This window comes from Trachymyrmex septentrionalis, unplaced genomic scaffold (assembly GCF_001594115.1).
Source record: "Trachymyrmex septentrionalis isolate Tsep2-gDNA-1 unplaced genomic scaffold, Tsep1.0 scaffold8, whole genome shotgun sequence".
Lineage (NCBI taxonomy): Eukaryota > Metazoa > Arthropoda > Insecta > Hymenoptera > Formicidae > Trachymyrmex > Trachymyrmex septentrionalis.
The window spans coordinates 3,755,652-3,768,412 of NW_017305987.1; the positions used below are offsets into that span (position 1 = coordinate 3,755,652).

A 12,761-nucleotide genomic window follows, 5' to 3' on the forward strand; every position below is an offset into this window, starting at 1 on the left:
TTTATGTAGGTATATCTAAAAACTCGTATCGTAAATATCTAACGTCCGCAGAAAATATGATACAATAATCAAAATTTGTCAACATTAAATAGTACTGTGTATTATACAGGAACGCAATGTACGTGCTTCGAAGCGGAAGAAAGAAATCTTCTTCTTCTTATTAGTTAGTGGCTCCTGCCTTCGGAAGAAAGAAATAACTAAATGATTTTTTTTCTTTAAGGTGCCCTTTCACTGACGCTAAAACAGATTACATGAACATTACAGAAACAAAATTAACGCTTAATATTCGTCAATGTTTATCACATGACCTGTTTTGATGTTAAAAATGAGTATTAAGTCAATATGAAAAGACACCTTTATAGCATATGTTCTAAATTTAATATGCTGAACATCTATAGTTTACGATAGCTATACTATTAATTTTCAATATTAAAAGATCATTGGATGTATTCAAGTCGACAAAACTTGCCTGCTCGCTGAGCAAAAGAAAACGATTGTGTGATTGTTTATATTGTAGATCCAACCAATCACATTCAATTCGTTCGGCAAACAGGCTAGCAACTTTGTCCGACTTGAACACGTTCATAATTTATAAAAATGGCTGTTAATTTATGCCATAATTCGTAAGAATTGATTAATCATAATCGATTATTTCTCTCATTCGACTGTGATTAATTTTGTGATCAATTTTTACAGATTACGGTTTGTATAAATAATCCCTAAAATCTTAAACACAACGAAAAGCACAGGCAACAGAAAGAAGGATTAATAAATTTATCGGAAATCGTGTATTTTGGTATACATGATATGTATTCTTTGTTTCTATTGCTTATGATTTTTTCTCGTGCTTAAGGTCAATTGACAATGAATTCTAGAATATAATCTATTAGGAGCTCCGCACAATCAAAGGAACAGAAGAACAGAAAATAAGAATTTGAACCTATCAGGAACTGTGTATTTCACAATACATGATTCTTGATTTTATTGTACGGAGTCCCTTAGGATTGTGCATAATCAAAGGAATAGGGAACAGGGGATAAAGAATAAGGGTTCATTCACAATAGAAGGAATAAGGAATAGGAATAAGAAATAAAGATTTCAACGTATTGTATTGTATATAGAAACCATGTATTACGGTATATCCGATATTTAATATCGTTATTCCTTATTCCTAATTCCTTATTCCTTCTATTGTGGCTGCACCTTAAGAATTTTAATCTATCAGAAATCATATATTGTGGTTTACATATTTTCTAATAGTTTGTAAATGTTTGTAATCTGTTCCCCATTCCTTTGATTTGTGCGTAGCCCTTTAATCGACAGGAAAGTCTATGCAGAGACTTCTGTCAGAAACGAATTTCTGTTCAACCATATATATTTATTACTAAATTGCTGAAAGAATCACACTGTAATCGTATTCAGGAACACTACTAGTTATCAAAAAAGCAATCCAATTCCTTCAGTTAAATATTTTGTTATTTTTAATTTCCATTTGTGTCAAAGTGTAAATTAATTCATTTTTATAGTTAGTTTCGACACATTAACGCACTAATACAATAATAAATTAAATTTCAATCAAATTTAATTTATTAATTTTTGAGTTACATTTTCTTATTTAACTCTATTATTTTAGTTAAATTATGATATATTGAGTAATGGAATCAGTAGCAAAAATCTACAGAAATAATTAAAAATAACTCAAATTGGATGTAATTTAACATTATGAATTTAACAGTATAAGCGTTTTATATATATAATTATTTTGATGATCCAACAAAATCACTTTCAGATCTGTATTTAATTAAATGTTAGATACTTCAGTAAAATTATTATTTTCGTTTATCGATCAGAAATAAAGAAAGTAGTCCGAAAAAAATCTGCAAAAATTTGATCTCTTGACAGAGTTGAGTTGCGGTTTGGATTTACATCATCCCTTTGTAAAATTTCCAGCTGGGGAATGCGCGACTATGCTATACCTATGGGAATCCAAGTATTCTCTTGCACTTCTGTCCAGGAGACGCTGAAAGACATGATGGGTTCTCGCAGGAAGATATTATATAATGCGAAATAAGAACTATTCGTAGGGTTGTGAGTTCGGGGTGACGAAGAATAGTCGATCGGTTGTGCGAGGTGCAAAAAAAAAATAGGCACGCGATCCACTTTGTATTTCTCCCTTTCTCTCGCTCTCTGTTTCTTTCTCTTTCTTTCTTTTTACCTCTCTCGCGCCCTTGATCGTGTGCTGGACGTGTGCACGCGACGCGGTGCACGTCTCGCGATACCCGCTGCGATCATCGTCGCACCGTTTTCATCACTCGGCATGCAATCGCCAGGGAGGTAAATCGACCTTCTTATGCAAACGTAGCACGATATTAATCTGCATCAATCTCTGTTTACGATGTTCTGTAGTTTCTCGCAAAACTGATTCACGTGTATAATCACGTGTATAATTTCAAAGAAATTAAAGGTAGAAATTTTTCGGAACTTAAATTTTTTGCATCATGCATAATTATAAGAATGAGAATGTTGCTACATGCAATATGCATTGTATGTATATCAATTATAAAATATTGTTTTAAAATAGATTTATGATGACACTATCTGTTTTAATTTAATTTAAAAAAATACTTTGATGTAAACGTTTTGTACTTCTCCACGATATTGAGACGTTTTTCCGATCACATTTATTTAAGTTTCTCTTACATATAGAAAAAGATGAGTGTTTACAACATTAGTCAATATTAGTGTAATTAAAAATAATTATAATAATTCAATTTTTAGTTTTATTAATGAAACAAATTTTATTAAAACAAAAGCATGGCGTATTTATTTCATTAATATTGTCATCAAGTGTCATTGGATTAATAAGATTGTTTTCGATTAAATTGTTGTTAATGCTGTTAAAACATACTTTTTTGTTAATTTCTGTAGTTTAAGAAATGTACTTATATTTATATTAAAAGAAGAAAAAAAAAGAAAGCGTGGATCACGAGAGAGAGAGAGAGAGAGAGAGAGAGAGAGAGAGAGAACATAAAATACTTTTCTTAAATTTCTTAGATATTTCTTAAATTCAAAAGAAATTACTAATTATCAGAAAAAGACTAAAATATTTCTTAAATGGAAAATAAATTACTAATTATAACTAAAATTGTGCTAATTCTGTTTCTCTTTCTAGCCCTTTTACAATACTGTGTCCGCGTCACGTACACCTCGGGCCAACTTTTCCCAGAGTGGACTTTCAATTTACTTTCTGCATTTCACGTCGCGTAATCGGCCCGGTCGATCCCCGCTGAAAAGTTAACGATACGATTAGTCAGCTCCGTTCCCAGGCGCCGATAATCATGCGAGCGCGTGCCGCGTACGATTCCTGTGTGAACTTTATCGTGATCGCAGCTCCCCTCTTCTACCCCCTTTCCCCCCCTCCCCCTCCTCGCGCTTTCTCTCTCTCTCTCTCTCTCTCTCTCTCGCGAATGTCCCCCTCTGCACTCCCGACACGCGTGAATGTCTCCGCGACGTACGCACGAGCGTGCGAACGCGGACGGAAGGTTGACCCACGCGAGGGTGGCACCGGAGTGATTTCATGGTATCACGCGCCTATCTTTTCGAGAAATTGAAAGAAGACATTCGGCTGATTGTCTTACGATATTATTACTCGTTCTGTCTCTCTCTCTCTCTCTCTCTCTCTCTCTCTCTCGCGTGCGAATAAAAACACAATTCTCATCTCCATTTGCAGAGGTATTATAAGAATTTAAGAATGACGAAGTATTTCAATGTGAATGAAATCGTAGGATCGCACACAATTCCGATGAATAATCTTTTAATTTAATACTGAAAAGTAGTGACTAATTACATTAAAGAAAGATGTACTGAATCTTAATACACATTTCTTTAAATACTAAGTAAACATTTACTTACATTAAATTAATATTTACTTAATAAAAAATAATAGTTAAAGCAAATTAATAATTTTCGTACCGAATATATATGTTTACATTTGTAAATATATATTCAAACAAATATTTATTAAAATTTAATATTCTTTTTTTCAGTGTACTTATTTTGAATATTAAAAAGTTATTGTTCAGTGCTTTTAGTACTCAAAATAAGTTAATCGTTATCTGTCAGTATAATTCAATTGGATTTCTATAAAGGTGTATATTTGGAAAATTGACAATTTGACAAACTCATTTAAGAATGATCTGACGTAATAAAGATTAACAGAATAACATTATATGAAATTTTCCAATGACGATAAGAATCGTCAAGTTAAAGATATCGCGCTGCTTTCAAGAAGACACATAAATGATAAGCCCTTGAAGAAAATTACAGCATCGGGAAACAATACTCCTCAAACGCGTTTTGACGGAAACGATGGGAATTCACACCAGCCTGGAAAAGGTCTCGTTTCCGGTCTCTTTCTTCTCTCACATCCGCTGACGGCCGGAGCGGCGAGAAGATCGCTTCCTCCTCGATCTCCTTGACCGAGTGCAGCGCAGGATCCAGCCGGTAGCCGCACAATCAAAGATCCATACACGCGCACACACGCACGCACGCACTCTCGTACACGCGAGTCGTCGCGGACGTTCCCACGAAAATCGCCCCTCCCGATTTGCGTTCCCCCTTCGACGGCAACCCTCTCTCGCTCTCTCTCTCTCTCTCTCTCGTACGCCGTGTGCGGGGTGCTTTTCACCTCGCGGGGCCCCTCCGGTGCCCCACTCTCTCCATCCCGAGGGTGCACACCTCCGATCATCCCCACCAGGATCGCCGATACACCACGCGGTCGTGTGTCGTCCCTGCGTCCTCCCGCACACGACATACGTCGGCCGCCACGCGACCAGTGCACACGCACGTCCTGCAGCAGCAGCAGCAGCGGTAGCAACGGCACCGGCCGAGAGTGCGTCCGATCGCCAGTCGCGCTTCTTCCTCCACGAGCACGCACGCGACCGCGAACGACGTCGCGGGTAGCCGCGGCACGTGGGCACCGATAAACTCCCGCCACTCGCGTGAAACAAGTGCGCCGAAGAACCTGAGTGCTCCTTTCGCTGTCCGGAAACCGCATCCCGTCGCGTGACCCTGACCTTCCGCAAGATTCCGTCCGCGCGAGTGTCCAACCGGAGGAACGGTTGGAAGTCGCGCGACCTTCGATTATCCGTGAGGAAATTGTTCAACTCAACTTCGGACTTCCGGATTTTTTCTTTCGGAGTGGGATTTGAAAATTCTACCACGCGAGTTTTGCTATTTTTTTTTTTTTTTTTAATTCGTGCTGCTATTATCGCACAATCTACAACAAGAGAGATATCGGGGATTTTGTGGATCCTGCAACGATCTTGAGCTTTGATTTTGAATTGTCTAACAAGTTCTACTGATCTACAGTGATAGACGAGCATCAATCGAATAGATGAGGATACTTTTCTCGAGAAAATTGTACGTTCATAAAAAGAAACACAAAGTGCTACATCGACAGCGATAAAGACATCGGAAATTTTGTCAAGGATTTCGCGAGTCCTGCAAAGATCCTGATCTTCATTTTTTAATCATAATTACTTAATGGTACTTGTAGATTAATCATAGATACTTGATGAAGATAGAATGATTTTTAATCACTGAAGAAACTCAGTTCTACAGATTTTTTATAAGGACAGCGATCAGACTTTAGACAGATACACCAATCAAATAGATGAGGCTTCTCCTGAGAAAATCGTACGCTCGTGAAAAGAAACGAGAAGGGCGATACATCATGCTCATTTGATGACAACAGTTTCGTCCGTGCGTTTCAGTTGTTAGTTGACTGCTCGATCGCGATTTCGCCAGCTAAAAGCCGATGCTTATCGAGGTCCGCTGACAATCGTTCTCCATCGACTGCATTGCGGCTGCAATGACACCTCGTCCCTGCATCGTTATGGCATCGACACATCGCATCAGACGGTAGCGTACGATCGAGCGAAGTCAATCGACTAAGCACACCTTCGTGCCCTTACACGGGGCTGTTAATCGATCATATCGATCCTCCTGTCCGACCTTCTCTCTAACTTTCTCTACCTCTCTCGGGCGCAACATGTGGCGGGTGGTGGTCGCGCGTTCCGACGACAACAGCACCCTGCTGTCCTCTGAGATCACTTCCGGCGCTGTCGCGCCAGGTCACCTGTCGACGCTGCCGACGCCGCCGTCGGGTCATCATTGGGGTTACCCGCCACCACCGCATCATCCGCCGTATCAGCCGACGCCGCAGCACCCAGACATGCGTCACCATCACGACATGCGTCCACCCGCCACCCACGGCGATCTGCGGCACGCTATCGCGACTGGTCCAGGTGACCTCAGGAGTCAGGAACTGCGACACGAGATGCAGCGGCCGGACCTGCGACATTCGACGGAGATGCAGAGGCACCAGGAGCTGTCCAGGCATCAGGACGTACGGCATCAAGATATATCAAGTATGAGACCAGAGATGCCGGAGTTGCGCTCTAATCATGAGTTCTTAGAACTGAAGATTGATACGGAATTGAGAAGTCAAGATAACAGTCAGCAACAGCAACAGCAGCAGCAGCAGCAACAGCAGCAGCAACAGCAGTCGCAACAAAGTCAGGGACATCAGCAGAGGAATCTGAAGAGGACCATGAGCGATTCAGACTGCGACGACGTATTCTCGGAGGAGAGCGGCAAGGAGCCGTACGTATATCTATTTTTTTATCTCTCCTTTCTTCAGCGTTATTTAATATAAAAGGCGAAAAAGATCTTTCGTGTAAACGAATCGTATATACAAGAATTAAAGCGGTTTAGTTGAATTCATATTGTAACGTAGTCTCTAAACTTTAGATCCTTTTTCTGAAAGAAGAAATGTCTTGCTCGGGCAGAATTGAATAGACATTTCTAGTTTCTCTTAAAATTGAATATACATCGAAAGTACTCTTTTAATAAAAATAATTAAAGCATTCTTTAATGTACTCGCGCGCGTTGAAACAATCGGATAGTCGGTCGCTCGCCGACGCGACATATTGCGCCTCTTTGTTTAAAATCGCAATCAGGACGGTATTGTTTTAGCATGGCCGAAATTAATGAGCGAGTTGTCGCTGCGTTCCGCGAGGTAGATCAACAATGTACAATTAAAACAACGTCCTCTCGCCCTCCCAGTCGTGAAAGTCCAGAACAAAGGAAGACCACAAGACAGACAGACAGACAGACAGACAGAATGTCTTGTTGCTGTTTCTCAACCCTTCCCTCGAAATTCCCTTTGCAGATGTAACTCGCCCGGTGGAGACTCATGCCAGCACGCGTCGCGGAAACGCAGGAGGGGGATGATCGAGAAGAAGCGGCGCGACAGGATTAACGCGTCCCTCGGCGAGCTTAGGAGATTGGTCCCGGCGGCGGCGAGGGATCCTCACAGCGGAAAGCTGGAGAAGGCTGAGATTCTGCAGCTTACCGTCGAGCATCTGCGCACACTTCGCAGCAAGGGTAAGATCGTGCATCTTTTTCAACCCTCTCGTCTCTACGTGCAACTCGAGTTTGTCGTTTAAATTAAGTCGTTCCACCGCGAAGGCTGCAAATCTCGTTCGTCTAATATTACTCTTGGCATTACCGCCAGGTGTTATTTTTATTTCTCACCCCGTTTCCGTCATTGGAGGTGAACTTTCATCTCGGTTTAACTTACTCTCTTCATCTTTTTCTTAATTCTTACATAGAAAGCACAATATATTGCTGAAGTAATTAAAAATTTAGATAGATATACAGGTTTGAATAATTTTGTTGGACTATCAAAGTAATTATGTAGAAAACTCAAATGTAATGAGTAATAACATCTTATCCTATCTTAACATAATTTTTTGGTTTTATTTTACACTATTTAATTTCTTTTCATTTGAGCTTTGAATATGTTTAATTAATTTGAAGAAACAATTGATTAAAGTCAATCTAATGGAAACGGACATTAATCTTTAGAATAAAGATTCTATAATTAAGGACAAAAAAGCTTTAGTAATTAGGAATAGTTTAATTTAATTGACTTTATATCCATTCCTATTAATGTAGATTAATAAAAATTCATTAGACCGATATAAACAATGGGAGAAAATCAGTTTTGATTTAATTAATCCGTGTTAACGACGCTGAACATTTGAGAAATCGTTTCAAGGTTTATCGCTTTCTGCAGGAAGTTACGTAACGGAAGTGCATGTCGAAAGATGTAACGGTGTCGAGCAATAAGATCCCCGAATGCGGAAGAAACGCCCCCTTTCCCGTTGCAACGCATAGCGGATCTCGAAGATGATCCTCCTGGATCAATAAGACACCTCTTTTCTCCGCTTGAGATTCCTCAAACTCGTCATTAGTGATCTCACGATTCGACTGCTCATACACTCGCATCAATTCGATTCTTCCGCCATTATCATGTCTTTCTGTTAGTCGGCGTTTTCGGCCCTTTATTTTCCACCGGAAGACACCTGTTGGCCGTAAGAGCGAACAGCGCTAACTGTAACTGCGTAACCGAATGCCCATCTGTCGTCTCTGCGTTTCCTTATTAAGCAGATTGATCGGGAGAGCGATTACCAACGTAGATTCGTAAACGAGATTTCCAAGATTATTATTTCGCAAGGTTTCTATAATTCTGTATATTATAGCTATTCTTCTGTAATTTGTCAATACCTCTTTACTTCGAGTGATATAAATATACATATCTCTTTTTATCACTATAATTATTTTTTATGAATTAAATATTAATAGTGTAATTATTTTTTATTAAAAATTTTTAAAAAATTTTTTATTAAAAATAGCAGGGAAAAATAGATAATTTAATCAACTTGAAAATTAATTAAAAAATATTCTCGGGAAAATTTTTATTACAAACTTCAATTGAACAGAAACACTGCTTCAATTATATTTAGCAATATCATTGCCTATCTTTATTTTCACACTATAATATCAATTTTTTTTTTATTTACAAATCTCTTTCTCTCTCTTTCATTTCTTTCTTTCTTTTCGTACATTAAGCGATTAGTTCATGATAAATCTTTTTGAAAAATACGACGCCGTGGAGAAAATCGCAAGAAAATCATAGTGGCATATGGTTTCCCGTGAAGACCGCAAAGGAGCTCGAGCGTAAACGGGATCCACGCGAGCAGGTGCTGGACCGGGCGCGTAGATCCTGTGGGAAGCACAGGAAGTCAACGACTCTCTGGAAGTGGTGTTCCCACGATTGGTGGCGGCGGGCCCGGGGATGAGGTGTCCCGCGCGGCACCCCTCGCGAGGGAGGCGCTCGACGGATCGGGCCTGGGCAGATGTCGAACCCTGTGGGAAACCAGCTAGCTACGTATAAGCGTGCACGGACACGCACCGCACCACCACGCGTGCGTTTGCATGCGTGCGAGTGCGTGAGCGCGAGCGATCGCTTCGTTCGCTGGCCTTCTTATTTGTAAATGCGTGCGAGGGGCGCGACCCGTCCCCAAAAGTGAGCGATATTAAATTTAATATCGCCAAATAAAACCATCACGGCATTCCGATTGGCGAGAACGATAGGAGCACTTATATATACATTCGGGAATTATTGTACGTTTCGATAACGATAGCTCCGTTGTTTTACGTATAATCTTGTCGATTGCAGATTAAGTAATACCTTATCAAATAATGCAATTTTCTTTATCCGTTTTTAATATAGATTAACTTTAATTTTGGTTTAATTTATTTTATTCTTTTTTAACCATCTCTCTGCTATCACATTTTTATTTCCTTTATTTTTCTGGATTTTTCGTTCAATTAAGTTTTATTATTATTATTCTAGTCTTTCAAAAAATATGAAAAAATTCTTTTCAATATTTCTATATATAATATCACATTATCGAGGTAATAGGGTAACTCCCAATTACTGTGCTTTTGTATTTCAATAAGTCATAAAGAAAACTAGCACAAATAAATAAGAAAAAAAAATTTTTTTTTGTTAAGTTAAATTATTAATGCATACACGATATACCGAAAATAATATTTTATTTTTCGAATATTAAAGTATTTTAAATATTTTTGAAAGATATGAGAAATTAATGTAAATCCAGTAATACGTATCGCAAGAATTTAAGCTTGTCCCTATTAATGCCCTGGATGCCTATTGGAGCTGAGAATGTTATGTTATGAGTGTACTTTGAAATAAATATAATTGAAATGATTTATGTAATATTAACATAAACAATTAGCTTAAATTTATTGCTTGTTTTAGTAATATATGTTAAAATGAGTCAAATGTGGATAGGTACACAAATTGGGAGTACATTAATAGGGTCATCGCCGCTTAGAGGACTCACTAATAGCGACAAAAACATGTTTTTCATTTTTGTCAAAAGCATTATAAAGTATTAATATTTTTTAGATTAAAGAAATATTATAAATAAAAGTAATAGTTGAAAAACCGATATTGATTGCAAGTAGATAAAATTAAAGCTACAATATTTAATAATTAATTCAGTAATAAGCAAATTGGCTAAAAGGCACATTAATAAGACTAAGTTACCTTAGTTTTCTAAAATATTAAAATCTTTATTTATTAAAAATTGAAATTTGAATAAAAATGAGGAAATTTGAGAGCGAAATTTTGCTTGTGCTAAAAAATCCCACATTGCAGACGGAGAGGATTTGAGGATTAAAAAAAAGAGAAAGAGTAAATTAAAACGAGATTAAAATACTACATTGATAGGAATGGACATTATATTTCCTTAGAGTAATAAAAAAAAAAGTTTTGATTTGACAAAGTTTGATCTGGTTTAAAAAAGTTTTATCGAGTTTGATATTCCGAGTTTAACATTCTTTGATGTTCCACCCTTATTTCTTTTTTAATGTAAAGCAAGCTCCGGATATGTTTCGTTTATATAGACGTTTCCGAAGTTTCGAGGCCATTTGCTTATCGAGGCTTTAGCAAAGATCAATCGGCGTAATGATTTGACGAAGAGACGAGAGCTTGTCGTATGATACGCAGTAGCCTTTCTTTCGTATATAAGTGATGTTTGCACAGGGCGGTCTGAGAACTTGCATAACAACGAATAGGACACTCCACTTCGTTCGTAGTATACGTGCGTATCTCGCATGTGGCCCGCGAGACCGACCTATGGGGGTCTAAACGATTCCCACGCTACCTGTCCCATTCCACATTATACACAATGAGCCGCCTGCTACTAAAGCCAAGGCGCCCATCTCGCCTCGGTGCACGTACGCCCTGGACTATTGTTGCGCCGCGAAAACCAAAAGTGCACAATGGATCTCTCAACGTCCGCAGATGCACTTCCACGTTGTCAATCTGCGAGCCGGCCGGAGCGTGATTCGAGAAAAGCGCCGGAAAAACCGGCGATATCATCTTTTGACACCTGCTTTCTTTCGGAACACGGCATCTTCATCGGGGAATAACATTTCCAGGAAATGAATTGCAACTTTGGCGTCTTAAATAATTGTATAGGGAAACAATGTAGAGAAATTCAAGTTTTCAATGCGTTCCCGTCATATCGACGTACACTATTAAACATATCGTATAAAAATTCTTTAATTTCTACTTTGCCTCCATATTTACGCTTCTCCGAAGTATTCGATAACGAGCTAAAATCTAATTTAACTTTAAGTTAAATCAACTTCCGTCTCGTTCAGAACTTCTTCTAATTAATAGTTGTCAGCATCGCTTCTTCTTATAAATAAATATAGAGATCATCAGAAATTCGAGAAAGACTTTCTTTATCGTGCATTTTAAAATCTTCGAATATATGTATGAAATTAAGGACTACGATTTTATTTAATATCGCATTATACGATCTTAATCATAAATATAAAGCACTTCCAAAAATTGATGTAAGCATTCTATATCTTATAACAAGAAATGCATAAAAAATTAAAAATACAGTTTTGTTGAAAATAGTATTTTTTACTTCTATAATATTGTAGCTTTAATATTTTATTAATTTTTCTTTGACTTTTATTATCGCCTTTTCCAAGAAAACGCAATAAATGGAGGGTACTTTATATTTATAGCTAAGGGACTGTATTATTATTGGTTTATTAATATATTAACATTATATTATTATTATTATCATTATAATACTATTATTATTAGTTTATTGTGCTTAACGATAATCGAGATCGTCGTCATAATCACAATGCAAATTGCAATTACAGGACCAGAGGGCTACGATAGCACGAAGCTGGCTATGGATTACCACGCAGTAGGCTGGGGCGAATGCGCCGCCGAGGTCGGTCGTTATCTGGTGACTATGGAGGGCCTGGACGAGAGAGATCCCCTTCGACTGCGTCTGCTGTCGCACCTGCAGAGCTTCCATCGAGAGCATCCGCCGTCGGCCGTATCCTCGGCGGTGCCTTCGGCTCCGACGACATTGACGTCCACCTCCACTGCCAGCAGCTACGAACCACCGCCGAGCACGGTCTCCGCCGGAATGCCGCCTGGTCCGGGTGCCATGCCGCCGCTTTTGGGCGGCGGCACCCTCGGCTGGAGCCAGTATCCCGGACAGTATCCCCAGCAGCAGCACGGAAAGCCTTACCGACCCTGGGGCGCGGAATTGGCGTACTGACCGTGAACCCTTGATTCGCAATCGATGAAGGTTTGGCGCAAGAGCGGTGTAATCCGAAAAAATATCGTTTTAATGTGATTTTGCCATTTCACTACTTTTCTTTTTTTCTTATAAAGTTTTATATATAAAATGCGATATACGATACGTAAGTGATTTCCCAAGCAGGTCATTATGATATTACGATAATATCAAAATGATATTAGAATGAATCGTAAGCGACTT

General features: G+C 38.7%; 1 protein-coding gene across 1 annotated transcript; it reads left to right on the forward strand.

Moving 5' to 3' along the window:
• The first annotated feature begins 5,862 nt into the window (after window positions 1-5,862).
• Window positions 5,863-12,580, forward strand: LOC108754449 (hairy/enhancer-of-split related with YRPW motif protein-like). The gene is made up of 3 exons (XM_018496721.1): window positions 5,863-6,666; window positions 7,235-7,449; window positions 12,130-12,580. The coding sequence occupies exons 1-3, from the start codon at window positions 6,053-6,055 to the stop codon at window positions 12,537-12,539; spliced, it is 1,239 nt and encodes a 412-aa protein (XP_018352223.1). The 5' UTR covers window positions 5,863-6,052; the 3' UTR covers window positions 12,540-12,580.
• Window positions 12,581-12,761: the final 181 nt, after the last annotated feature.